At 38.3% G+C, this 27,353-nt stretch overlaps 1 protein-coding gene across 2 annotated transcripts in view; it reads left to right on the top strand.

Moving 5' to 3' along the window:
- GABRR1 (gamma-aminobutyric acid type A receptor subunit rho1) overlaps nucleotides 1-26,009 on the top strand; it is a 66,422-nt gene extending 40,413 nt beyond the window's left edge. For both annotated transcript variants that reach the window (XM_069065126.1, XM_069065125.1), the window contains exons 5-10: nucleotides 1,178-1,401; nucleotides 16,230-16,312; nucleotides 18,167-18,307; nucleotides 19,834-19,986; nucleotides 22,829-23,025; nucleotides 25,251-26,009. In XM_069065126.1, the coding sequence (XP_068921227.1) occupies nucleotides 1,178-1,401; nucleotides 16,230-16,312; nucleotides 18,167-18,307; nucleotides 19,834-19,986; nucleotides 22,829-23,025; nucleotides 25,251-25,541 (1,089 nt within the window). In that variant the 3' untranslated portion in view covers nucleotides 25,542-26,009. The remainder of the gene's footprint in view (nucleotides 1-1,177; nucleotides 1,402-16,229; nucleotides 16,313-18,166; nucleotides 18,308-19,833; nucleotides 19,987-22,828; nucleotides 23,026-25,250) is intronic.
- Nucleotides 26,010-27,353: the final 1,344 nt, after the last annotated feature.

The raw sequence follows: 27,353 nt of genomic DNA, 5'->3' as shown, positions 1-27,353 counted from the left end.
TGAGATGCCTGTAAGACATCCAGTTTGAGATGCCCAAAAGGCAATTGCTGATACATGACAGGATTCCCAAGAGAAAATTTATCTAGGGCTAGATAAATAGACGAGATAATTATCTGCATAAAGGGATTCATTGAACCCATGGAGCTGATGAGTTCAAGTGAGTTAGGATAGAGAGAAAGGAGAAAAGGATTCATAAGAGAGCCTAGAGTGACCCCCATGCTTATTAGATATGGCAAATCACAGAACTCTAGAAGACATTCTCATGAAAAGCTAGAGAGATAAGTGTATCCAAAAGGAAAAGGTGATCATCAGTGTCAAAAGCTGCAGAGAGGTCAAGCAAGATGAGGATTGAGACCATTAAATATGGCAATTAAAAGAACTCTGGGTGGCTGCTAGGTGGTGCAGTGGATAGATCATTGGCCCTGGAGTCTGGAGGATCTGAGTTCAAATCCAGCCTCAGACACTTACTAGTTGTTTGACTCCAAAGTCATTTAATCCCAATTGCTAAACAAACAAACAAAAAAAGATCTTTGGTATCTTTGGAAAGGTCAGGTTTGATTGAATGATGACATTGGAAGCCATATTACAGAGCATAAGGAAGAGAATGACAGAAGTAGTAGAGGCACCTAATATAGGTAGTTTTCTGGAGTTTAGCCTAGAAAGGGAAGAGAGCTATAGCTAGCCAGGATGGTCAGATTAATTGAAACTGGTTTTTTTTTTTTAAAGGAAATAACTCACAAACGTAAGAATAAGATTTTCAAAGTACTTTCTTCATGCAACCCTGTGAGAAGATAATATAAGTATATTTACAAATGATAAAACTGCCAGAATTCAAACTCAGGTCTCTCCTGACTACAAATCCAGACTCTTTCCATTACACTGCTTTGCTTCTCAGAAAGGAGTTTGCCTTTTCATTTTCATTCTTCTGGAGGTGTGTTCTATGGGGTTAAAGAATCCAATATTAGGGGTAGCTAGGTGGCACAGTGAATAGAGCACCAACCCTGGAGTCAGGAGGACCTGAGTTCAAATGTGACCTCAGATACTTGACACACTAGCTGTGTGACCTTGGGCAAGTCACTTAACCCGAAATGCTTTGCCTTCCCCTCTCAAAAAAAAAGAAATAAAAAAAAGAATCCAGTATTAACACCTGCCATTGTTTTTGGTTTTTCCCCTTTAGGACTTTACCATGACCCTGTACCTGAGGCACTATTGGAAGGATGAAAGGCTGTCTTTCCCTAGCACAAACAACCTCAGTATGACATTTGATGGCCGACTAGTAAAAAAGATCTGGGTTCCTGACATGTTTTTTGTACATTCCAAGAGGTCCTTCATCCATGACACCACCACGGACAATGTTATGCTTCGGGTCCAGCCTGATGGGAAGGTACTATACAGCCTCAGGTAAAAACCTGTTCCTGTTACTGCTTTTTTGGGTCAGCTCAAGCTGGGAGGAACCTGAATCTAGAATGTCCTCTGGCTCATTCTTGCCTTTTCTTTCTGGAAAAATACTCTTCTCCTTAGGTTATTTAAATATATGTCACATATTTAAATATATTATATTAATCTATATTATCACATATACAATTATTTAATTAGTAATAAAATTATTTTAATAAAATAAATTAAAATTAATTAAAAATTAATAAAATACATTAAATAAATATTTAAATCACCTAAGGAGAAGAGTAAATTGACAATTGTGGCAACATAAAGTATGAGTTTCTCAATAGCAATTCTACCTTTCAATTTTGATTACTAATGAACCCCTCAACTAATTTCATTTCTTGACATCAAGGGAAAGCAAGGCAGTATTAAATAAAGATTTTTTAAAAGAATTTTACAACCTAAAAAATATAATTGAGGGAATAGAGAAATATGGATGGCATTATAATCTAATACTTTGACTTATATACCCAAATTTAATTTTTTATTATATTTATTTCTTCAGTCAAGAAAAATTAACAAATCCCTTACTCCTTTTGAGCAACCACTCTCCCCACTTTCTGCAGGAAGGTAGCATAGTATAGTGGAAAGAATACTAAGATGAGAAAAATGAGGGTAGACTCTTTCCAGGGTACAATGGAAGGAAGGCTGAATTTGGAGTGAGAGGACCTTGGTTCAGTTGTCAACTCTGTTGAAAAGTACATGTGTGACCTTGTTCAAGTAATACAACCTTTTTGGGTCTCAGTTTCCTCATCTATAAAAATGAAGTGCTTGGACTAGAAGGGGAAAGGGAGAGGACAAACATTTATACAATGCCTATGATATGCCAGACACTTGTGCTAAGCACATTTTACAAATATTATCTCATTTGATCTTCCCAGCAATCCTGCAAGGAAGGTGTTTTAAGATCTCTTTTGTTCCCATCCTATGAAATTTCTCACATTGGTCCTATAATCTGTGAGATCTGGGTTCAAGAACTAGTTTTATCACCTACTGACTGTATGATCTGGAGTGAGTTATTTAAACAATCACCCCAAGGATTTAAATAATCAACAGGTGTTTACTATGAGCCAGGCCCTGTATCCTCTGCTGGTGAAAGAAAGACAAAAAATGAAATCATGCACTTCCAGGCCCAGTGATCCTATCATATATTATCCTCTTAGTTTAACTCTACTTTGTCTTTGGGTAAGGACTGGGACTTCCTATTTTTGTTGTTCATTTTTTCAATCATGTCTGACTCTTTGTGACCCCATTTGGGATTTTCTTGGCAAAGATACTAGAGTGGTTTGCCATTTCCTTCTCCAGCTCATTTCACAGATGAGGAAACTGAGGTAAATAGAGTTAAGTGACTTGCTCAGAGTCACACAGCTAGTAAGTGTCTGAGGTCTGATTTGAACTCAGATCTTCCTGACTCCAGTGGGCTCAGCACTGTATCCAATGTGCCACCTAGTTGCCTCTCTTAGAGGAGCTTCTTGCAGTCCTCATTCAAATGAGCAAGAGACTCTTGGCCGTGGGATTTCCTTGGTGTCCAAGCAGGAGAATCTTAAAAATAAGCTTCATTTTCAACCTGCACCATGGGACACTCATTCTCATCCCACAGGGTTCTTTGCTTACTCTCTTCGCATTCTAGGCAGTTCCAAGAACAGTATGACTACTGGGTTGAGAAGTTTCAGTGAGATGATATCTATTGAACATTACTGCTCTGTACTGTACATAAAGGGGTGTGTACCTACTCACAGGAGCACTTGCTTTACATAAAGAAGCAGCTTGGTGCAGCAGTGTATAGAGCACTGGACTTGGAAGCAAGAAAACTTGGGTTCGAGTCCTACTTTAAACACCTACTAGCTTTGAGATCACTGGCAAGCCTTTTAACTTCTCTGGTTCTTGGTTTTAGCAACTGTAAAATGGGTGGCTAGGGAGCAGAGCCAAGACGGGGGAGTAGAAGCAGGAAATTCTGTGAGCTCTGGCCACAACCACCTCCAATACCTGTAAAATATGACATTAAACAAATTTTAGAGCTAAAGAAGCCACGAAGTGACAGAGAGAAACAAATCTCCTGCTGAAGAGAGCCTGTAGGCTGACAGAAAGAGTCTATCCCACCAGACTGGGAGCCAAACATAGTCCTGCATGAGCCAAGCTAAAGCCTGGGTGGCCCCAACCTATGGCCCAGACTGGTCAGAGCAGACTTCAGGACAGTGAGTCACCAGTAGCTGTGGTGGTTTCCAGAACTTTAAACCCATAAACACCAGATGCAGCTACTACCACATGGCTGCCTCTGGAGCTCCTGGCTTGCAGATCATAGGGGGACCAAGTGACCATTAAGAGGATAATCACTCTTGCTTTGTCCTGCTTGGATCTGGATCGTGGTCTTGGGTGGTGGTCCTGGGGTGTGTGGCCAGTGTGCCAGAGGTGGCTGCATAGAAGGCTCCCTCCTCAGACCTCTGACAACATTTTTGAAAACCCCAGTGATTTGGAACAAAGCTCTTTGCTCTGGAAGTAGAGTTCTACCATGGCAAAGAACTCAAAAGTCAAGTAATTGGCTGGCAAGATGAGCAAGCAGAGGCAGCACAATCAGACCATAGAATCCTTTTTTGGGGACAGAAAGGATCAAAACATGAAACCAGAAGAAGTCAACAAAGGCAAAAGTCCTACATCAAAAGCTTCCAAGAAAAATATGAATTGGTTACAGGCCATAGAGGAGCTCAAGAAGGACTTTGAAAATCAAGTAAAAGAAGTGGAGGAAAAATTGGGAAGAGAAATGAGAATGATGCAAGAAAATAATGAAAAGAGAGTCAACAGCCTGCTAAAGGAGACCCTAAAAATACTGAAGAAAATAACACCTTAAAAATAGACTAACTCAGATGGCAAAAGAGGCCCAAAAAGCCAATGAGGAGAAGAATGCCTTAAAAAGCTGAATTGCCCAGATGGAAAAAGGAATTTCAAAAACTCACTGAAGAGAATGATTCCTTCAAAATTAGATTGTAGCAAATGGAACCTAATGACTTGATGAGAAATCAAGATACTATAAAACAGATTCAAACAAATAAAAAAATAGGAGGCAATTTGAAATATCTCATTGGAAAAACCACTGACCTGGAAAAGAGATCCTGGAGAGATAATTTAAAAAATTTTTTGACTACCTGAAAGCCATGATCAAAAAAAGAACCTAGAAATCATCCTTCAAGAAATTCTCAAGGAAAATTGCCTTGATATTCTAGAACCAGAGGGAAAAATAGAAATTGAAAGAATTCACTGATCACCTCTTGAAAAAGATCCCCAAAAGAAAACTCTTAGGAATATCATAGCCAAATTCCAGAGTTCCCAGGTCAAGGAGAAAATATTACAAGCAACCAGGAAGAAACAATTTGAGTACTGTGGAAACACAATCAGGATAATGTAAGATCTAATAGTTTCTATATTAAGGGTTCAAAGAGCTTGGACTATGACATTTCAGAGGTCAAAGCAGCTAGGATTAAAACCAAAAATCACCTACCCAGCAAAACTGAGTATAATGTTTCAGGAGAAAGTATGGTCATTCAATGAAATAGAGGACTTTCAAGTATTTGATGAAAAAAAAACAGAGCTGAACAGAAAATTTGACTTTCAAATACAAGAAGCAAGAGAAGCATGAGAAGGTAAACAGGAAAAAGAAATCATAAGGAACTTATTAAAGTTGAACTATTTACATTTATACATGGAAAAACGATCACTAACTCATGAGACTTTTCTCAATATGAGGATAGTTGAAGGGAATATATATGTATACATACATATGTATGTATGTATAGGAGGTATATATGTATATAAATACATATGTGAGTATGTGTATATATGCATGTACATGCATACATAGACAGAGGGCACAGGATCAGTTGAATAGGAAGGGATGATATCTAAAAAATAAAATTAAGAGGTGAGAGAGGAATATAATGAGAGAAGGAGAAAGGGAGAGACATTATAGGGTAAATTACCTCATATAAAAGAGGCAAGAGAAACTGTTACAATGGAGGGGAAGAACCGGAAGGTGAAAGGGAATGGGGCAACCTTATTCTCATTGAATTTGCCTTAAGGAGGGAATAACATACAGACTCCTTTGGGTATATAACCCTACAGGAAAGTAGGGGGGAAGGGAATAAGAGGAGGGGATGATAGAAGGGAGGGCAGATTGGGGGAGAGGGTAATTAGAAGCATACACTTTTGGGGCGGCTAGGTGGTGCAGTAAGTAGAACACCGGCCCTGGAGTCAGGAGGACCTGGGTTCGGATCCGGCCTCAGACACTTGACACAAAAATAAACTAGTCGTGTGACCTTGGGCAAGTCACTTAACCCCAATTGCCCTACACTCCCCCCTCCAAAAAGCAAAAAATAAAAAAATATTTAAAAAAAAGCACACATTTTTGAAAAGGGACCAGGTCAAAGTATAAAATAGAATGGGGGGGGTGGGGTGGGATAGGATGGAGGGAAATATAGTTAGTCTTTCACAATATATCTACTATGGAAACATTTTGTGTAACTACACAGTTTTAAAAACAAATGTTAAAAAATTGTTTTTTTTTTACATGCAACTGGGAAATAAGATATACAGGCACTGGGGTATAGAAATCCATCTTGCCCTACTAAAAAGTTAGAGAAGGGATTGGGGAGTATATAAGAGAGAGCAGATTGGGCAAAGAGGTATTCAGTATGCTTGCTATTTTGGGTGGGGTATGGGAAAGATGAGGAGAAAATGTATAACTCAAAATCTTGTGGAAATGAATGTTGAAAACTAAAAATAAACAAAAAAACATTTAAAAATGTAAAATGGGCAGCTAGGTGGCACAGTGGATAGAGTGCTGGGTTTAGAGACAGAAGATGAATTCAAATCCAGCCTCAGACACTTACTGGCTATGTGACCTTGGGCAAGTCACATAACCTGGTACGTTTCAGTTTCCTTATCTACAAAATGAGCTAGAAAAATAAATGGCAAACCACTCCATTCTCTTTGCCAAGAAAACCACAAATGGTGTCATAAAGAGTTGAACATGCCTTAAAAAAAAGAACAATAACAAAAAAAAAGGAGAATAACAGCATCCTGAGAATGCTGTGAAAATCAAATTAGGTCATTTATGTAAAAGCATTTTGCAAACCTTAAAGTACTATACAAATTATAACTATCATAAGAAGGAGGAGAGGGAGAAGAATAAACATTTATATACTTTATAAAATACTTTACAAATATTATCTTACTTGATACTCTCACCACCCTGGGAGGTAGGTACTGATATTATCCCTGTTTCACAGTTGAAGAAACTGAGGCAAGTGGAGGTTAAGTGACTTGCTAAGGGTCACACAGCTAGTTAAGTGTCTGGAGCCAAATTTGAACTAGGTCTTCCTGACTCCAGGCTCAGTAGTCTATCCATTGTGCCACCTAGCTGCCTTTATGATCATCATTATATTAGCATCAAAGGAAGGTGACTAAGAGCTAAGTGATCAAAATGCTATCTCTGTTCAAGCTCACAGGTGTTGCTCCAAAGGCAAATTGCTCCAGCTTAATTTTGTTAGGCCAGTGTAGGTAGGGACTTGCAACTCCAGGTTCTAAGTCTCATTTTAATCCCTCTGCATGGCTTTTTTCTTTCCAGCACTTCAACCAGGGCTCCTTTCCAGTCAAAGTAGGTAGGATTTAATCACATTAAAATTCATAATTTGATTGGCTTGTGCCCCCATTCCCAAAAGGATTCTCTCTCCCAACTTCATGAGACCTGAGAGGATTATTCACATATGGATTAAAATACATTTACTAAGCAAAATTAAAATGTAAGAGGTTCAGCGTTAAAGCTGTTTTTGGCTCGAGTAAGCCACAATCATACTGAGTAAGCCACAATTCCTAGGCTATTGCAGACTGAACTTTGCAACTATATGCCCATCTAGGTTTCTTGAACTCTGCCTCTCACTGCATGAACTGAGACAAGTATAATTGGTTTTGCTCTGGCTCCTGTTCTCTGAGGTTACATTTTACTCCTCCCAAAGGGTCTTCCAATATTCTAAGAGGGTTGAGAAGTCTCTTCTCTACTACTGACTCAAGCTCCCACTGACTGTATTTTCCCCATTTTCAAGGGCCAAGTAACTAGCACCCCAGTTCCATTTAACCAGTTAACATTGGATTAGCAATCAAAGAGATATTTACTTCAAAAATATAGCAAGAAGAAATGCACAAACATTTATCCCAACACTTTAGGGGTATGTAATCCCCTTTGCATTACCTAGGTCTCTGGGCATAGGGGGTAGAGACTAAGTTCACAGTTTATCTCAGTTCCTCTACAGCATTAGTCCCACCAAGTTCAATTTGAAAGCCCCAGTGGGTTAGCATCCTGGACCCTTGGCTCCTCAGAGATTCCTTGATGTGGCTATAGCAATATCCAATCCTGAGTCCTGGACTCCTAGATCACCATAGCTTGAGACTCCACTCAGTCAGAAACTCCATTCTTTGCACTCAGAACAGTAAAGGACAAAAGAAAAGGACAAAGTCCCAGGACCATTTCTCTGGGCAATATGGCCTAAGCAGGGGTGGAAAGGGGGAGGGGAGGGAAGAGGGGAACCTTAGGCTGTACCCCCTTATCACATGGTGAGAGTGAAGGACTCCACTCTCAGACAGGTAAAAACCCTGACCTTGCTCAGTCAGGCAGTTTTAAAGTCACAGACAATGCTACCAACACTGTCACTGGAAAAAAATAAAACTATTCCCATCCCTGTAATTAAGGCCATTGCAGAATGACCAACAGTTCTCCAGTCTCCCAGTAAAAGGTCCCAATCATCTTCCACTTTCACACCAGCTAGGTGACACTATCTTAGGTGAAACCCCCATTATACAAACATATCCCCAAAGACCTTTATACCAGTGATTGGTCTCAACTCACAAAGGGGTTGGTTCTCACTGAGTAACTAGGGGCCAACATCTGTCCTGACCCTGACAGTCTTGCTCCCAGCCAAGTGCCTGGTAAAACTTGGTGGTCTAATCCTTTAGTAGGCAGATTCTCCCTATCATGTTCTATTTTTGAATTCTGTCTCAGGGGGACACTGCCTTAGGGATCCTCCCCCTAACCCCAAGTCCTCAGGAGTTTCCACCAAACTCCTATAAATAAATAAATAATCAAACAAGGTGACAAACCTAGGTTAAGGACCCCTGATCTAAAAGAAAACATAGACTTCTCTGTTTGGCATTTAAAGTCCTTTAATAGGGGCGGCCAGGTAGCACAGAGAGTAAGAGCACCAGCTCCAGTGTCAGGATGACCTGGGGATCAAATCTGGGCTTAGATACTCAGCACCGTACCCAGAAATAACTGGCCATGTAACCTTGAGCAAGTTACTTAACCCCGATTGCTTTAAAAAAAATAATAACAATAAAGTCCTTTAATACTGAAGGAGCTCAACCACTAAGAAAAGGGTGATCATCATGGTGGAGAAATGTTCTGGGGTAAGGACCCAGGAGCTCAGGGAAATTCCAGGGTTAGAAGGAAGATGAATCATGATGGTAAAGTCCAAAGAGTCAAAAGCTTAGCACTCCACATTTTGTCACAGACCCTCCAGGATATCACTAGTACCATACCACATCATCACCAGCAGCAAGAGTACATTCTAATATTCTTTTATACCCGAGAGAGTAATTGTCCAAACTAAAGTCTCACCTTCTAGAAGAAGCCTTCCCCAGTTTCTCTTCATTCTAATTCCTCCTCCCTGTTAATCATTTCCTACTTATCCTCTATATAGCTTGCTCTCTATATTCTTTTGTATGTTGTCTACCACATTAGATTGTAAACTCCTTGAGGGCAGGGGCTGTTTTTGTTTCTTTTTGTATCCCCAGGACTTAGCACAGTGCTGGGCACACAGTGAATGCTTGATAAATACTGACTGATAATTATGGACAGCTGTGTGAAGGCTGCCACTTTTATACATATCTGCTTTCCTAATTGTATTCCCAAACTTTATGTGTTAGTATCCTTGTAGATGTTCAGTGATTTTTCAGTTATGTATGACTATTTGTGATCGCATTTGGGATTTTCTTGGCAAAGATATACTGAGTGGTTTGCCATTTCCTTCTCTAGTTCATTTTACAGATGAGGAAACTGAGGCAATCAGGGTTAAGTGATTTCCTCAGGGTCACACAGCTAGTAAGTGTCTAAGGTGGAATTTGAGCTCAGGTCTTCCTAACTCCAGGTCCAGCACTCTATTCACCGCACCACCTAACTGCCCCTTAGTATCCTTGTAATTCCCCCAAACACTGCCACTTTAAACTCAAAGATATAACTGCTTCTTCTGATGGGAATGGGAATGAATGGATAAAATGTTAATATTAAAAATTATTAAGATGCTTTTGCTTTAGTTCTCCAAAGTTGATAGCTCACTTCAACTTTATAGACTTGGTTTTAGTTTAAGCATTTATAAGTCATAAAGATTAAAATGCCATACTTGGCAAAGTGGAATAGATAGTGGTATATAAAATCTTGTATATTGCATTGTTATTGTAATGATTGTAATGTAACTCCATATAAAATCCAAGCAATTTTGAAACTGGCTTTATGCCCAGAGGGGAACACTGTATCAATCAATCAATAGTCACTTCAGTCCTCATCCCAGCCTGAAACCTAAGAAATCTGACATCAGGTTGACCTGGCAGTGTTGCATGCATGAAGTCATTGGAATCTCATCTCCAAGTTTTGAAATGTGTCCCATAGGAAAGGCTTTTCAAAGAGCTGTGAAATATTACAGTCTTTGAAGTTCTGAGGCTTAGTTCTCTACCCAAGTGCATCATGTGAGTTTTCCCAGGGCTCATTGCATTGCCAGAAGGATGTTTTAGTTATGGCAGATTTTGGGACTTCTATACCTATTTCCAGAACTGTGCCCCATTTTCCTGTGTGCTTAATCCAAATACTCAGAAAATATAAAACCCTGACAGCAATCCCTTGCCACATCCTCCAGAGAAGCAGAGATTAAAACAATTATAACACTGAGGATAAATTAATAAAATGAGGAACTAAGGACAGAGCTAAGTTTAAAAGGGAGTGGGGGTGGAATCTGCTTTCTTTGAATGACAAATCAGCAATGAATACATCTTACTCCACAGAATGGAAGTAGTTTAAATATATACTTATATATATATATATACATATAGAAACAAATTATTTAGTGTTTTAATTTAATTAAATATTTAACTGAATTAAATTTAAGGTTTGAATTAAAAAATGTTTAATAGAAATTAAATCACAACATACATATTAGCACTATATGTTATTTCAAATAAAAATATGAGCTAGGTGGTAAAAGTGAGTAGTAAGCAGGTAGATTTATCATCTCCATCATCCTTTGACCTGCCAATGTACCCTAAAGCCCCCTAGATCTTGTTGCCTGCTCTACCATTTATCTCTCAGGACCACCAGGTCTGCCCATCTCCTGTGTAGCTGAACCCACTTCTTTATGCTGTTTCCTTTAATTAGAGTGTGAGCTCCTTGATAATGGTGTGTTCACTTTTCTGTTTGTATCTCCAACATTTATCACAGTGTTTGATAAATAGTAAGTAATTAATAAATGCTTTTTTATTCATTCAACAAACATTTAAGCACTTCCTGTGATCCAAGTAGGCATTTTGCACCATTATTCACAAAATAATCACAAAAATTCACACTATTCACAAAGTATGGAACCACAGGAAAACCTTTAAGGTGTTACTCTGGTCCCCTACAGAGGATTTATTACCAGGCAGGATCATGAATGAGAGGTGTATATGTTAAGATCTGCATGGACTAAGAAGTACCCATGCCTATGAAATTACAGATCCATTGAAGTACTTGGAGAAGTGGATAGAGTACTAAGGTTTGGAATTGGGAAGAATAATCTTCCTGGGTTCAAATCTAGCTTCAGATACTTACTGACTGTGTGACCCTGGGTAAGTCACTTAATCCTGTTTGCCTCAGTTCTTCATCTATAAATAAACTGGAGAAAGAAATAGCAAACCACTCCAGTATCTCTGCCAAGAAAATCCCAAATGGGTTTACAAAGAGTCAGATAAGACTGAAAAAACAAAGTATTAAAAAGTCATAAACTACTGGGTGAAACCACTCTGAATCATATGGGAAAGAGAAAAATACAAAGAAGTTGACATCTACTAGCAGTTACCTAATCACTAATTTTTGTAATTTGTCATCAACATATCCATCTTCTCTTGCATGATGATCTAATCTACAATTCTTCTACTTCCTCTCAACTTCATAGCAGGATATCCACAAGAACATTCAAAGACAAGAAAACCCACAAAAGGATAGAAAATCAGTGTCAAATTCACTTCCATATGAAACTTGGGCCAAATGTAAGGTCTCAGATTCAATGCTTCATCTCATTTTAGTTCCTTGCCTCAAGTTTCTTTAATTATCCATGATACAGAAATAGCCTTAAGAATTTCCTATTCTTTGAGTATTGTTCTTATTTTTGGTATTTCCACTGCATGTTAAAATTTACTTGTCATGTTAATAACATGGGACACATGGATATAATATCACTTTCCTTCATTTGTTGATTTCATTTCCTTATCTCTTTGCCATCCACAACACGAAAAAAACAGAAATTAATTCCAGAATTCTATAATATAAAATAATTTTTTTGGGGGGGGGAGTTGTAGAATGAATAGAGAAGTCATACCTGTGCTCCTTGCCATGATGACTAACAATATATCTAGAAACAAGAGGCTTTGGGGTGGTTTTTTTTTTGCATTCAATTCAACAGGCATTTTATTAAAGTCTATTTCCTGCCAAGTACTATGATGGAAGGACAGGGGAATATACAAAGACAAAATGAAAAGTACATCACTGCCCTCTAGGAGCTTACATTCTATGGAAAACCTTCTGCTTGTATAAATTGAATACTTAGAAGGCATTGATTCTAGAAACCATTGAGTCAAGATGATGAAATTGTTTGGTGACCTCTGAGCAGGTTCATACCTATGCTAAAGTAAGACTTTCTCTCTATTTCAAGGGATAAACAGGAAGGAATTTTCTGAAATTGATACTCTCCTAAGTTTAGTCCCATGGAAATTCCCATGTGGATGATATACAAAACTGGTCCCAGCACTGTTGCTCTAAAGTCTTTTTTTAGCTACTTCCTTACTAACAATGCTACAATTAGTTCAATTCAGAATCTACCAGTAGATATTGAAGCTTCACCTGGTATATCTCAAAGTCAGTAAACAGTCTGCATTTCTATGGAGTCTTTTTCTCTCTGTGGTGGCCCTTTTCCATCATAATCCACTCTTTTGCTACTCCATTGGCCTGGTTTCCCGATTGAAAGAGAAATACAAACAACAGAGTTTAGAGATCTCTGAATTGGACTGAGTCTACACCTTAGTGGAATGATCTGGAAAATTCATCCCAAAATACCATATCTGCTCAAAATTTACAAATGATTGACCCTGAAGTGGTCTTTTGATTTACATTAATTACCCAGGTAATTTCCTTAATTTTTCCACATAATACAGACTAGTATATTGGAGGCAAAAAGAGCAAAGCAGGAATAGAAAACAAAGTAAAAAGAGAAAAACCTCTGAAAGTCTTTATGTTCAGAAATAAGAAATTCTCACTGTGTGTACTTTAAAATAAATTTTATTCAGTTTATGTTGAAGTGGTAGTTCTTAGTTCCTTCACAGGTAAAATGTAAATAATAAAAGTGCCTGCCTCCTCAGGGTTGTTGTGAGGATTGAATAAGATAATATACATAAAGCACTTTGTAAAATTTAAAGTGTTCAATAAATATTGGCTATTATTATTGCCATTCTTGTTATTCTATATTATTTTCTTAATAAGGAACACTTCAAAATCTGCCCTCAGACACTTAACACTTACTAGCTGCGTGATCTTGAACAAGTCACTTAACCCAATTGCCCTGCCTTCCCCCTCCAAAGAAACAAAAACAAACAAAAAGAAAAAAAGGAACAATTCATTTGTTGTTTTTATTTTCTTATCTCTTTGCCATCCTCAATGCTCTGAAAGCAGAGTTTCCTTCCTTTGTAAGATGGGATTGTTCTAAATTAAAACTATTTAAAATTTTTTAAAAATTCATACATATTTTTAAAGGGAATATTTGTGGTTGTTTTCAGTCCTGGCAGACTCCATGAAACTCTGGTGGTAAAAATATTATTTATGCCCCCTAGTGGAAATTATTATAACTAAAAAAGTATCATCGTCCTGTCCAAAAAAAAAATGTAGCACCCTCTGGACCAAAATTTTAAATTAGCATTGGGAGTTCATTAATTTCATTTCTAAAACATTACATATAAATTTTGAATACCTATAAAAGAACTTTAAAACTGGGTAATCTAAAATGAGTAGTACAATATAGAATCTCAAAGTGTCTTAATTTCAATTCAACAATCAATCACTGAGCAATTATTAAGAACTACCAAGTACCAACTGGCTCTGCGTTATGCACTGGGGATTCAAAGCCGAAAATTAAATAGTCCTTTCCCTCAAGGAGTTTCCATTCTATAGAAGGATACAGCATTTTCATAGATAAATAAACATCAATTATATAATTAGTCAAATAGTATTTGTTAAGTTCCTACTATGTGCCAGACATAGTTCTAAGGACTGGGGATACAAAAGGGGAAAAAAATCCTTGGGGTCAAGAATCTCATAGTTTAATGTCTAATGTGTACAAAATAAATACAAAGTGATTTTGAGAGGGAGAATCTCTAATAACTGAAAGAATCAAGAAACACCTCTTCAAGAAGATGGAAGTAGAGCTGAGACTGGAAGGGATCTGTGGGTTCCAAGAAGTTGGGGAGAGGGGGAAAAATATTCCAAACATGGTAGGCAGCCTGCACAAAGGCATGGAGGTGGGAGATGAAATGTCATATACAGGGAACAGCAAATAGGGCAGTTTGGCTAGAACATAGAAAGTATAAGTGCCCAGAACATAGAAAGTATAAGTGGGAGTAATTTGTAATCAGCATAGAAAGATAGATTGGATAAAATTAGAAAGGACTTTAAATGCCAAACAGAGCCATTTATATTTTATCTTGAAGCAGGGGTCCTTAACCTGGGTCTGTGGCCTTGTTTTATTTTTATTTTAGTATTTTGATAACTATATTTCATTTTCCTTTGTAATACTGAGCATTTTGTTTTTATGCACTTGAAAACATTGTTCTGAGAAGGTATGCATAGGTTTCACCAGACTGCCATAGGGTTCTACAACATAACAAAAAAAGGTTAAGAACCCCTATTCTATAGGTAATAGGGAGCCACTAAAACCTCTTGAGCATGGGAGTAACTTGGTACAAACTATGTTCCAAGAATATCAACTTGGTATGGTATATGAATGTAATATAATACTATTGTGCTATAAGAAATGGTGAGGAGGCAGACTTCAGAAAAATCTGGAAAGATTTACATGACCTGATGCTGAGTGAAATGAGCAGAACCGGGAGAACATTGACACAGTAACAGCAATATTGTACAATGATCAACTATGATTAACTTAGATCTTCTCAGCAAAACAATGATCTAAGACAACTCCAAAAAAACTCATAATGGAAAATGCTACCCAGCCCCAAGAAAGAACTATAGAGTCTGAATGCAGATCAAAGCATGCTATATTCACTTTTTAAAAGTTTTTTGGTGGTTTTTCCCTTTTGTTCTATTTCTTCTTTCACAACATGACTAACTTGAAAATATGTTTACATGATTGCACATCTATAACCTATATGAGTGGAGGGGAGGAGACTGGATGCAAAAGATGTCAGAGATAGAGTCGACAAAACTTGGCAACTCATTGTACATCGATGAATTCATAAGAATGAAGAAGGGGGGGAGGGTGGCTACATGGTGCAGTGAATAGAGCACCAGCCCTGAAGTCAGGAGGACCTGAGTTCAAATCCAGATTTAGACACGTAACACTTACAAGCCATTGATCTTGGACAAGTCACTTAACCCCAATTGGCCTGCTTCCCCACCTCCAAAAAGCAAAAAAAAATAAATAAAAATGAAGAATGACTTCAAGTTTATAAACCTGTATGATTGGAATAATGGCAGAGCTTTCAACAGAAATGGGAATTCAGGAGGAAAAGTGATTTTGGAGATAATGAGCTCTGTTTTATCCATGTTGAGTTTAAGATGCTGACAGGATATCCAGGTGGAGATGGCAAGCAGGCAGCTGGAACTGGGACTTCAAAGAGGAATGAGGGTGGAATATGATTTGAAGTCATCTGAATAGAGAGAATAATTGAAACCATAGGAACTTATGAGATTGCCAAAAACGAGAATATAGAAAAGAGAGCATAAGCACTTATTAAGACAGTTCTTTTAGAAGCCAGATCTGCTTTTATCTTTTTTATTTTATTGACATGTGTTGAGATCTTTGTAATGGCATAATGTTTGCACATGAAACAAATTAGTGGGAGCATATGGTTTCAACCCCGACATCAGTGTGGTACAGGGGGGAAAAAGCCATGGATTCCACATCCAAGGACCTGGGTTTGAGTTCTGGCTCTTCCGCTTGATAGCTGTCTGTGCCTCAGTTTCCTCATGTGTAAACATGAGGCAGTGGAACCGGATGATCTCTCTAGTCCCTCCCACCTCTAAATCTTCTAGCCCTGAAACATTTTGTTTTCTAACTTCACCTAAGTCCCAACGTATTTAATTACACTGCAGGAGATTAGATGTTTCACCCCGCTGGAAAACAGCAGGTGCCTTCTTTTTTTTACTGATTATTTCATATTCATTGTGTATTTTACAGGCTCTGAGAGCTTCAATTGTGTCACTTTATTTCTAGGGTCACTGTGACTGCAATGTGCAATATGGATTTCAGCCGTTTCCCCCTGGACACACAAACATGTTCACTAGAAATTGAAAGTTGTAAGTATGGTTGGGTCCAGAAATTAAAAACATATCTCTTAAAACTGATCCATCTGATTCAATGCCACAAACATTAAATGACTGTGGTACACATTGTAACAGATGCTTTCATTCCAATCCCTCACCCCCTTTCAACTTTTCTTACTTAGAATTATAAGCACTATTCGTATATTCTCTGTTGCCACAGAGGCAGCAGGTGGTGAAATGGATGGAGCACTAGGCCCAGAGTTGGGAAGTTCTGAATTTAAACTGGGCCTCAAACATTTACTAGCTGTGATGCTTTTGTGTGCCTCGGTTTCTTCAACAATAAAATGAGGATACTAGCAGCACCCACCTTACAGGATTGTTGTGAGGGCTGAGATTTGGGGAGGGCCTTATGTAGGATGTGGCATTAGAGTGAACCTTGAAGGAAGCCAGGGATTCTGAGGGGTAAAGGTGAAGGGAGGCATGGGTGGGTATTCCTGGCATGGCATGGTGCTTGGCACTTAAATGCTCTATCTCTCTGTCATCTACCTATTTACCTATAGTGGTCAGCCAATGCACAAGCATAGATTGGGAAGATGAAATGTTATTCATGAGAGTAAGCAAGGTTTTTATCCTGACTGTAGTTTGGACCAGAATCTAAAGGCAATGAGTCTGGGGCCCAACCAAGAATGTTCCTTTTTTTTCAGAGACCAAAACTATAAATCTTGGGGTAAGGGTCTGGAGAAGAGAATCTGAACTAAAAAGAAGAGGAAATTCTTCCTCTTCCTTCCAAGAAAAGGAAAGGATTGTTTTAGTGCTTCAAACCTGGGTAACTTAAACCGAGAGCAGAAGAACTTAAACTGTGTGCGCCAAATTGTAGTGAACAGGGTAGGCAAAATGGGCAGAGTTAAAGAAGCCAGAGAAAACAGAAATGGAGCAGGACTTACGGTTGAGGTTTTTAAAAATTAAATGAAAACTTTTTAATTCATCAAATTTTATTTTCTCTTCTCCCCCACTTCTCCTTTCCCCGCCTGACTGAAAAAAAAAAAGAAAAACAAAACCCTTGTAACAAATAGGCATAGTCAAACCAAACAAATTACCACATTGGAGTAACGTTTTTGGTTTTTTGTTTTTTGCTTTTTGGAGGGAGGAAGGCAGGGCAATTGGGGTTAAGTGACTTGTCCAAGGTCACATGGCTAGTTTTTTGTTGAGTGTCTTGAGGCTGGATTTGACCTCAGGTCCTCCTGACTCCAGGGACAGTGCCCTATTCACTGCGCCACCTAGCTACCCCCTGGAGTAAGTGTTTTGATGATGAAATTCATCAATAATTTATTTTTTTTACCCTTGGATGAGAGAGAAATAAAAGCTAATACTTATATAATCCTTTAAAGTTCTCAAAATCCTTGACATATCCCTCATTTGATCCTCACAAAGTGAGGGAAATTTCTACTATTAGTACTTGCTAATTATTTGTACCCAATTAGTAAGGTACTATTATTAATGCCTTACTTTGTCTACTCTACAGGGCTTTACCCTACTAAAGTCCTGTAAAGCAAGTACTGTCACTTTACCCAGTAAGATAAAGTCCTCCAAAGCAGGTACTATTATCTCCATTTTACAGATGAAAAAACTGAGGCTTAGAAAGTCCAGATGTTTTGCTGAAGGTAACTCAGTTAAGTAAGTGTCTGAGAGAGGATTCAAACTCAGTTCTCTCTGAGATCTGTTAGGGAAAGGGAAAATTCAGATGTCTCCCTTGCCTCCAATCTCTCATTTTTAAGTCTTCTTTGACTATATTTGGGGACCCTGTTAATACACAGATCTTTTGCTCAGTTCTTTATACATTCTTCCTCAAGGTTTGCTGTCTCTAATGATTTTCTTCTGTCTTTTTAGATGCCTACACAGAAGATGACCTTATGCTCTACTGGAAAAAAGGGAACGATTCCTTAAAGACAGATGAGAGGATCTCCCTGTCCCAGTTCCTGATACAAGAATTCCATACCACCACCAAGCTTGCCTTTTACAGCAGCACAGGCAAGCCTGTTGGAGGGAGGCCTGAGGATGTGGGCTAAATTTTGCTTTGCTTTTTATTATAATTAATGCTTTTGACTCACACAGCTAACCAGCCTTTCTATAATTCCCGAATTCCCAGAAGTGTCTAATGGTTCTCAGAGAGGCAACATCATACAGTGGACAGAATATTTATTACCTAGGGATCCAGTAAATCTGCATCCAATATCTGTCTCTGTCAAGTCAACAGGGTGACCCTGGACAAATCATTTTACTTCCTGGACCTTAGTTTCTACATATGCAAAATGAAGGGGCTGTATGTGATGCTCCCTAAGGTCTCTTTCCAATGCAAAAAGGCTATGAGCCCGAGTTCTCAGAGCTATAGGGTTTTGAAGCCAAAAGTGAGAATCCTAAAGAGATGGGCAATTAAGTTGAGGGGATTTGGACATCCCCTTTGCTTAGCAGGTAGACTGTCATGACCTTTATCTACTGCAGCCTCAGTTTGGCCTTTGGCACCATATATACCCTACTAACTTAGATGGCAGAACTCAGAGAAACTACAAAAAGTACTGGTTAACATTGATAGTGCTGGCTACCTGGAAGGCTAAGGCCAGTGGATTCCTCGAGCTCACATGAGTTGAAAGGTATCTACACTAAGTCTGGTACCAATATGATGAACCCCCAGGAGCAGCAGGAGGACCCCCAAGCCGTCTAAGGAGGGGCAAACTGGCCAGAGTCAGAAATGGAACAGATCAAACTTTCCATGTTGATCAGCAGTGGGATAAGATCTATAAGTGGCTGATGCACTTAGAGCCTAAGATAGGGAAACCTAGTTTCTTTGAGAGAGAGAAAGGGAGAGAGATTTAAGGTTTGTAAAGTGGTATGTGTATATGTACGTATATACACATATATTATATATATACACACATATTATCTTTCTACATATACAGGCATACATATATAACATTTTATTTGATCCTCACAACTCTGTGAGGCAGGCCATTATATTACTACATATTATATTGTTTCATTTTTCAGATGAGGAAGCTGAGGCAGGCAGAGGTTAAATGAGTTGCCCAGGGTTATACAGCTACAAATTATCTGAGGTAGGATTTAAATTTCAGTCTGCTCAGACAGAGGCTCTTCCACCTTGCACAGTAATATTCACTCTATCATTTCCCCACTTTATTTCATCACTCTTATTTTCTTCATTCATAATTCTTTAATATTATAAATACAAGATGAATTTATGAACAGGTGTCTACTTTGCAATTAAATGCAGCTCAACAATTTAAAAACATATTTTTTCTCAAAAAGTGAGATGGATCATATGGGGTTCAGTGACCAAAAAAGATACACTTGATCTTAAGCATTATTCTGGGGATTCATCTGTGTGGTATGGCTAATTAGAAAACTTCTTTCTTTACCTGAGTCATTTTCACTCCTACTTCCAGAAGCATGATAAAGTGCCAGTTGCATTTATGTGGGGCACCTGGGGGGAAAGTGTTTGAGATATTGTATGCTCTCTTTTTTTCCCCTCTGTCATGTAGGGTGGTACAACCGCTTGTACATTAACTTCACTTTACGTCGTCACATCTTCTTTTTCTTGCTCCAAACCTATTTCCCTGCTACTTTGATGGTCATGCTGTCCTGGGTGTCCTTCTGGATTGATCGTAGGGCTGTGCCTGCCAGAGTTCCTTTAGGTAAGGATATCTCAACTACAATCCAGGCATTAAACAATATAAATAATTGTTTTAGGATCTATCTACCCTCAAAAAATTTCCCCAAGTATGTGTAGGAGCTCTCTTTGTGTTGGCAAAGAACTGGAAATTGTGGGGATGCCCATCAATTGGGGAATGGCAGAACAAGTTGCAGTACATGATTGTAATGGAATACTACTGTGAAATGATAAGCTCTATGATCTTAGAAAAACATGGATGGACTTGTATGAAATAACAAAGAGAAATGAGCAGAACCAAGAGAACATTGTATACGGTAACTGTAATACTGTTTTAAGAACAACTTTGAGCATCTAAGTCATTTTTGACTATTATAAATACTCCAATTAACTACAGAGGACCTATGAAGGAAGACATTATCTGCATCCAGAGAAAGTACTGATAAATAGACATATGTATAGAATGGTTTTTACATATAACACACTTATTTATGTCTAATGGTAGCAATTTCTAGGGCAGGAGGAAAGAAAAAAAGTATAAAAAAAGAGAGAAAGTTTTTCCTAATGGGTGGGCTGGGAAGGAGAGAAAATAGATTTGGTATTTTTTAATGGGTGGGGTGAAACAGTTGTGTAATATTATATGCACTTTTAGATGGGGTCACTATATTATTGATATTGTTTCAGTTGTGCCCTACTCTATATTATAAATTTTACTTAATTGTTTTACTTCGTAAAAGAGAAATCTCAGGGAGTGAGAACAATCTGTTAATATTTGTAATGCAAAAACAAAAATACATTCTTTAAAACTTTGCAGGGAAAAGAAGAATGAGGAGGCATGATGATTTTTGATAACTGTGTTTCAGTAATATTGGTTTCCTTTATAATTCTATAGATTTTACTTTATACATCACATGATTGTAGAAAAATCATTAACCCTCTCTGTGCCTGCATTTCATATCCTCTTAAGTAAGGGACAATGTTATTTTATTGATTACATTCATGCAATAACCACTCATTATAAGAAAGACCCTGCCTTAGTACTATTTGCATGAAAGGTGGGGAGATGACCTTTGGCCTGTTATCAACTAACAATTATACTTCAAGACACCTTGTAGCTAAACCACTCTAAAAGAAACCAAACCCCACCTGCTGTTTATATAGGCATAGGTGCATTGGTGGTGGTGGGCACACCACCAAGAGAGATAACAACCCTGATGAAGAGACCCCTAAAGATTACCCCATTTCCTTCTGATTCCATATTTGTCAAGCATATGTTCTCATCTTAATTTAATGAATTTTAAAATTAATTTCATTTCCAGATGAAATTTCACTGGGGACCTGCCGCCTGTTGAGCAGCAGTTGCACTGTAGCTTGAACTGATAAAATACAAATAAATCAGCATTTCTGGTTTACAAATCAGTTTCCTTTATGTATGGCTCCCCTGATTCCCTTGGTAGAAGTGAGGAGTGAATTTCTAGATCCACATCGCTGCAGAAGGCATCTCTGGAGCAGAGAAGACAGCTTCAAGTTAAAGGGTCAGGCAGTAACAGCAGCAACAGCAACAACAACAGAGTCAAGCAATATACATTCAAGAGAACAATATTTTTGGTGTTAAAGGAGAGAACAGAAAAATTTTAAAGTCAAGTATTGTTCTCGTCTGTGTACCAAAGCTGTGAGCTGACAGGAACATAGGGTCAGGGAACATTGCTTATAGAGTCATTTGCCTTGATAGAGGCATATTTATGGAAATACATATTTATGAAGTCCAGCAGTTGGAATAATAAGCACTTTTCTTTCCATACTTTCTGTTTTCCTGGTGGTGCAATGGATAGAGCACTGGGCCTGGAGGCAGGAAGACCTGAATTCAAGTTCACTCTTAGGCACTACCTGCGTGACCCTAGGCAAGTCACTTCACCCTGCTTGCCTCAGTTTCCTCATCTGTAAAATGAACTGGAGAAGGAAATGGCAAACCCCTTCAGTATCTTTGCCAAGAAAACCCCAAAGGGAGTCATGAAGAGTCAGAGATGACTGAAACTACTGAACAAACAAGGCTGGCATCCCAGGCCTTGCAGGAATGGATAGGATTATATTAATAAAGTACCTTAAACTCTAGAACCATAGATTTAGAGCTGGAATGAACCTTAGAGGTCACCCAATCCAACCTCTTAATTTTACAAATAAAACCCAGACAGTTTGGGTACCAGAGTGACTAGAGTGCGACCTTTAGAATCAGGAAGACCTCATTTCAAATGTGACCTCAGATACTAGCTGTGTAACCCTAGGAAAATCACAATCTCTCACAGCCTCAGTTTCCTCATCTATAAAATGGAGAAAATAATTGTACCTACTTCTGGGGGATGTTATGAGATCAAATGGGGTCACATTTGTAAAGCATTTTGCAAACCTTAAAGTGCTATATAAATGCTAGCTATTATTGAGTGACTTCCTGAAGGTCATCCCATGATATATCATAACTACTGTGGAAAAAGCCGTGATGTAAAAGGGATAACTGTACTATGACAACCTAGATGGTCACTGCAAGGCCTGTGTCACTGCCCATATTGGTGCTACCTTGTATTTTTCCCTCCTGAAGGTAGGTAATTGCAAAGTCAGATTTAAACCCAGGTCTCCTGACTCCAAATCCAGAGCTCTTTCCACCATGAAACCTCTACTTAGCATCTGTATCTTCTTTCTCACAAATAAATTCACTGGTTTCATAATTCCTGGGACACTTTACTGAGGGCTCAAGCACATAACACAAAGGGGGATTTTATTTTTAAGTAGAAACTTAAAGACAGATGAGAGGCAGTGAAAAACTAATGGAAACTCTAACAAAGAAAATGGAGCTTTCCTTGGTATGTTTCCAGGGATCACAACTGTCCTCACCATGTCTACAATCATCACTGGGGTAAATGCCTCCATGCCCCGAGTCTCCTACATCAAGGCCGTGGACATCTACCTGTGGGTCAGCTTTGTGTTTGTGTTCCTCTCTGTGCTGGAGTACGCAGCAGTGAACTACCTGACCACCGTACAGGAGCGGAAGGAGAGGGAGCTTCGAGACAAGGTGATGTCATTGTGTAATTTAAGCTTTAGGCTTGTGATTGGCAATCAGAACTCACATTTTCTCTCATACTTTGACCCAGTGGTTTTCAAAGTGTGATCTAAGGACCCCAGAGGTCCCCAAAGACCCTTTCAAGGTAAAAACTATTTTCTTTATAATGCTAAGATGCTATTTACCTACTAAAATACTCTCCTTTTTTTTTTTTTTTTTTTTTGCCTTTTTGGAGGGCAATTGGGGCTAAGTAACTTGCCCAAGATTACATGGATAGTTTTTGTGTGTGTGTGGGTGTTAAGTGTCTGAGGCCGGAAACGAACTCAGGACCTCCTGACTCCAGGGCCAGCACTTTACTCACTGTGCCACCTAGCTGCCCCAATACTCTCCTTTTTCCTACATATCTGCATGAGGCTGAATTTTGCCATATACTTCAACCAAAACAACCTATCACAAAAAAGATTGAATATAGAAGTAGATATGAGAATCTAGCTGTTTACTGAGCCAGACATTAAAGACATTTGCAAAAATATATTTAAAATGTCACCCTTCTCACTGATTTTTTTTTGGAAAATAATTTCATAAAAAAAGTTATTTACATTCATGTGTAATGGGTTTGTTATTGTTATTTTAAAATTAATAAATGGGGGGCAGGTAGGTAGCGCAGTGAATAGAGCACCAGCCCTGGAGTCAGGAGGACCCGAGTTCAAATCCAGCCTCAGACACTTAACACTTAGTAGCCACGTGACCTTGGGCAAGTCACTTAACCCCAAAAGCCCTTACAAAAAGCAAAAAAAAATAAAAATAAAAAATTAATAAATAAAATTAATAAATGATTATTCTTTAAAATATCAGTTTTAGTGTCTAATATGGTAAATATATATGTATATATCCCACATAAGCATAAGTTCTTTGGGATGCTTAAGAATTTTTTGGAATGTAAAGGGGGCCTGAGCCCAAAAAGTTTGAGAACTGCTGCTTTGGCCTGTTTAGTACAGTGAGGCAATATGGTATAGTGCAAAAAACATTGGATCAAGAAAGAATGAAAGAATGTATCTGAATCCTGGCTTTGTGTCTTATTGTCTGTGAGTCTTTGGACAAGTTTCTTAACTTAGGCCTCTGTTTCCTAATCTAAAAAATGTTGGGGGTGGGGCAGGGCACAGTGTTGAATAACATGATCTCTATGGCCCCCTACATATTTATGATTTTCTGATCCTTTCTGGCTAAGCTGAAATTTGTAAAAACACTAACAGTTAATATTTATAGAGGGTGTTCCAAAGGTCTTAATAGCTTAAAACGTTAATAGTATAAAATTCCACTAAGACTTTTGGGACACGTTGTGTAGCCCTCTGAGGTCTGCAAAGTGCTTTGCATGCATTCTTCCCATTTGATCTACACATACATTTCCTGTATTTTTTCCCCTAATTTCCCAATCTGTCAATTTATATCCCTTGTGTTACTATAAACTGCATTTCAAAGTCTGTCTCCTACAGAAAACTTTCTCTAATGCAGGCGTGGGGAACCCACAGCCTCAAGGCCACATGTAGTGTTCTTAAGTCCTTAAGTACAGCCCTTTGACTGAATGCAAACTTCACAGAACAAGGGAATTCACAGGGATTTGTTGGGGCATGGCATCAGTATTTCAAAGGAAGTACTGTTATCCCTTCCACATTGGACCCATGATATATCAAAACTAACATGGAAAAGTCGTTATGTAAAAGGGATAACTGTACTAGGGCAATGTAGATGGTCACTGCAAGGCCTGTGTCACTGCCAATATTGGTGCTAGTGTGGTGGTATCCACTACCACCTTGTGTTTTTCCCTCCTGAATCAGTTGCTAAGGGAATGATAAGGGCTGGGAAACATCACCATGGCTGTAGTAGGCACCATGTTTGGGATCACTTCCTGTGCCAACTGCTCAGCTCTAAAAGCAGTTTTTATTTTTTAGATAAAATAAAAACTGGTTTATTTATTTTATCTGGTTTATTCAGAGTGCCACCCTGATAAAAATGAGAAAACCAAACATTTGGCAGATGGTTAATGGGTCCTAACTCTAACCAACAATGTCTTTCCTTATCCTAATCTGATGCTAAGTAATGTAACAAATTCTTTAAGGTGTGTGTGTGTGTGTGTGCAGAGGGAATTTAAACATTATGGAAGTGCTAGTTTTGGACCGTTTCTAAGGCTAGCCACACTGAATTAGTTTTTCCTGTTGGTCTCTTTGCCGTGTTCACAGCTTCCCTGTTCTTGTGGGATACCTCAGCCCAGGGCCATGATGATGGATAGCAGCTACAGTGATGGAGAGGTGAACGATCTAGGAAATTATGTGTCAGACCACGGAGATAAGCAAGACCGGATGATGGTGCAGCTGGCTCTGGGTTCTGAGAGGAATGCCATAAGAAGGAAAAGTCAACGGAGTTATGTGAGCATGCGAATCGACACCCATGCCATCGATAAGTACTCCCGGATAATATTCCCAGCTGCATACATCTTATTTAATTTAATATACTGGTCTATTTTCTCATAAATGTTAGTCATTCTCAAAGTTTCCCTGCTCTACACAGTAGGCACTCCAAAAACAATGACATAAAATAATTAACCTAAGAAGAAAATGGGAAAATATTTCATTCAGTGCTAAGGATAGGATAAAAAGAACCCAGACCTCACTTCTATTTTGACACACTTCCCATGTGTGGCACTAATGTCATATTAAGCAGTCATTAGGTCAAATCACATGTATCAGGCATTGACTGTATATACACTATACTATTATAATAATAAATTGGGTATATACCCAATGGCATCTGATGATAGTAACATAATTAGTCTGAAAAAAAAATTATGGTACTGTGATGTGGGTTTATTTCTTGCTTCTGGTTCTGCTAAAATTCTTGTTTTTCTGCAGTCCATTTTTACTTGGGCCCTAGAACTCAATGTCTTTGCTTATTTTTACAATACTGCTTAATTCAAATAAATGTTTTTATATTCTTTAAAATGAGTAGTGATATCTAAGATGCATTAATATGGGTCCTAAATACCCCTAAAGCTCAATTTTGAACCAAGGTGGGATCATAATGGAATGGTTTGCCATTTCCTTCTCCAGCTGATTTTACAGATGAGGAAACTGAGGCAAACAGGGTTAAGTGACTTGCCCAGGGTCACCCAGCTAGTAAGCGTCTGAGGCTGGTTTTGAACTCAGAAAGATGTCTTCCTGACTCCAGGCCCAGAACTCTAACCACTCTATCTCTAGCTGCCACTCTATAATCTAGTTGTCAATAGGTTTACCCAGTGGAATTTTCAGGAAGCACCTGAAATTAATTTATGTAACCAAAAGTTCAGAAACTTCAAATTTTCTTTGGGGTGGAGGGAGTTACAAATTTAATAGAATCAGATCCTCTAAAGGATCTAAACAGTTCTTGATTATAAAGCAATTTCCCTAAATGACAGTGATTATTTAACTTTTACAAGGCAGTAACTATTTTAAATAGTAGCTTTCAGTCATGAGCATAGGTAACGACTATATGGTTTCAGAGTCCTGTTTTTTTTTTTTTTTACAACTGGAGTAAAATACTTTCAGAAGAGTCACAGCAGAGACTAATACAGTAAACCCATAATTTGGCATGGCTAGAATATACTCCCTGTTTTGGTTAATCAAATATCCTAATTAACAGACATATACCAATAACTACAATATAAGGATATAACCTCTTTGCCAATAGGGATTGTTTCATTCGTTGTACTGTATTTGTATTCTTCTACCCCACTCCCCCAAACTAACAGACACTTAATTGCTGAGTGATTAAAGAATGACCAAAACTTAAAGACATTATGATAAAATATAATTTGTCACAAGCTATTCTGAACATGATTTAATCTCTCCCTAAGAGTTCAGAAAGTACTTGAGAATTAGCATGTAAGTAGCTTAGTAGATAGAGCTGGAGACAGAAAGACCTAAGTTTGAATCTGGTCTCAGATATGTGTGATCCTGGGCAAGTCATTTAACCTCTATTTGTCTCAGTTTCCTCATCCATAAAATGGGGATAATAATAGCACCCATCTCCCAGCATTGTTCAGATAATATTTGTAAAGTGCTTAGCACAGTGCCTGGCATATTTCATAGTTGTTATTCAGTTTATTTGGGATTTCCTTGGCAAAGATACTGGAGTGGTTTGCTATTTCCTTCTCCAGCTCATTTTGCAGATGAAGTAAGCTAGCCACTGCGCCACCTAGTGCCCACCTGGCACATAGTAAGCACTATATAAACATTCACTACTATCAACATCACATCATTGGACCTGGAGATACATGGACAGATGCCAATTATCAGAATGTTTAGGTT

This window comes from Petaurus breviceps, unplaced genomic scaffold, assembly GCF_028583685.1.
Source record: "Petaurus breviceps papuanus isolate PSGF00001 unplaced genomic scaffold, PetGlider_PUasm1.0 90667, whole genome shotgun sequence".
Taxonomy (NCBI): domain Eukaryota; kingdom Metazoa; phylum Chordata; class Mammalia; order Diprotodontia; family Petauridae; genus Petaurus; species Petaurus breviceps.
The sequence above is the reverse complement of the archived record's forward strand: the minus strand, read 5'-3'. Positions and strand labels throughout refer to the sequence as shown.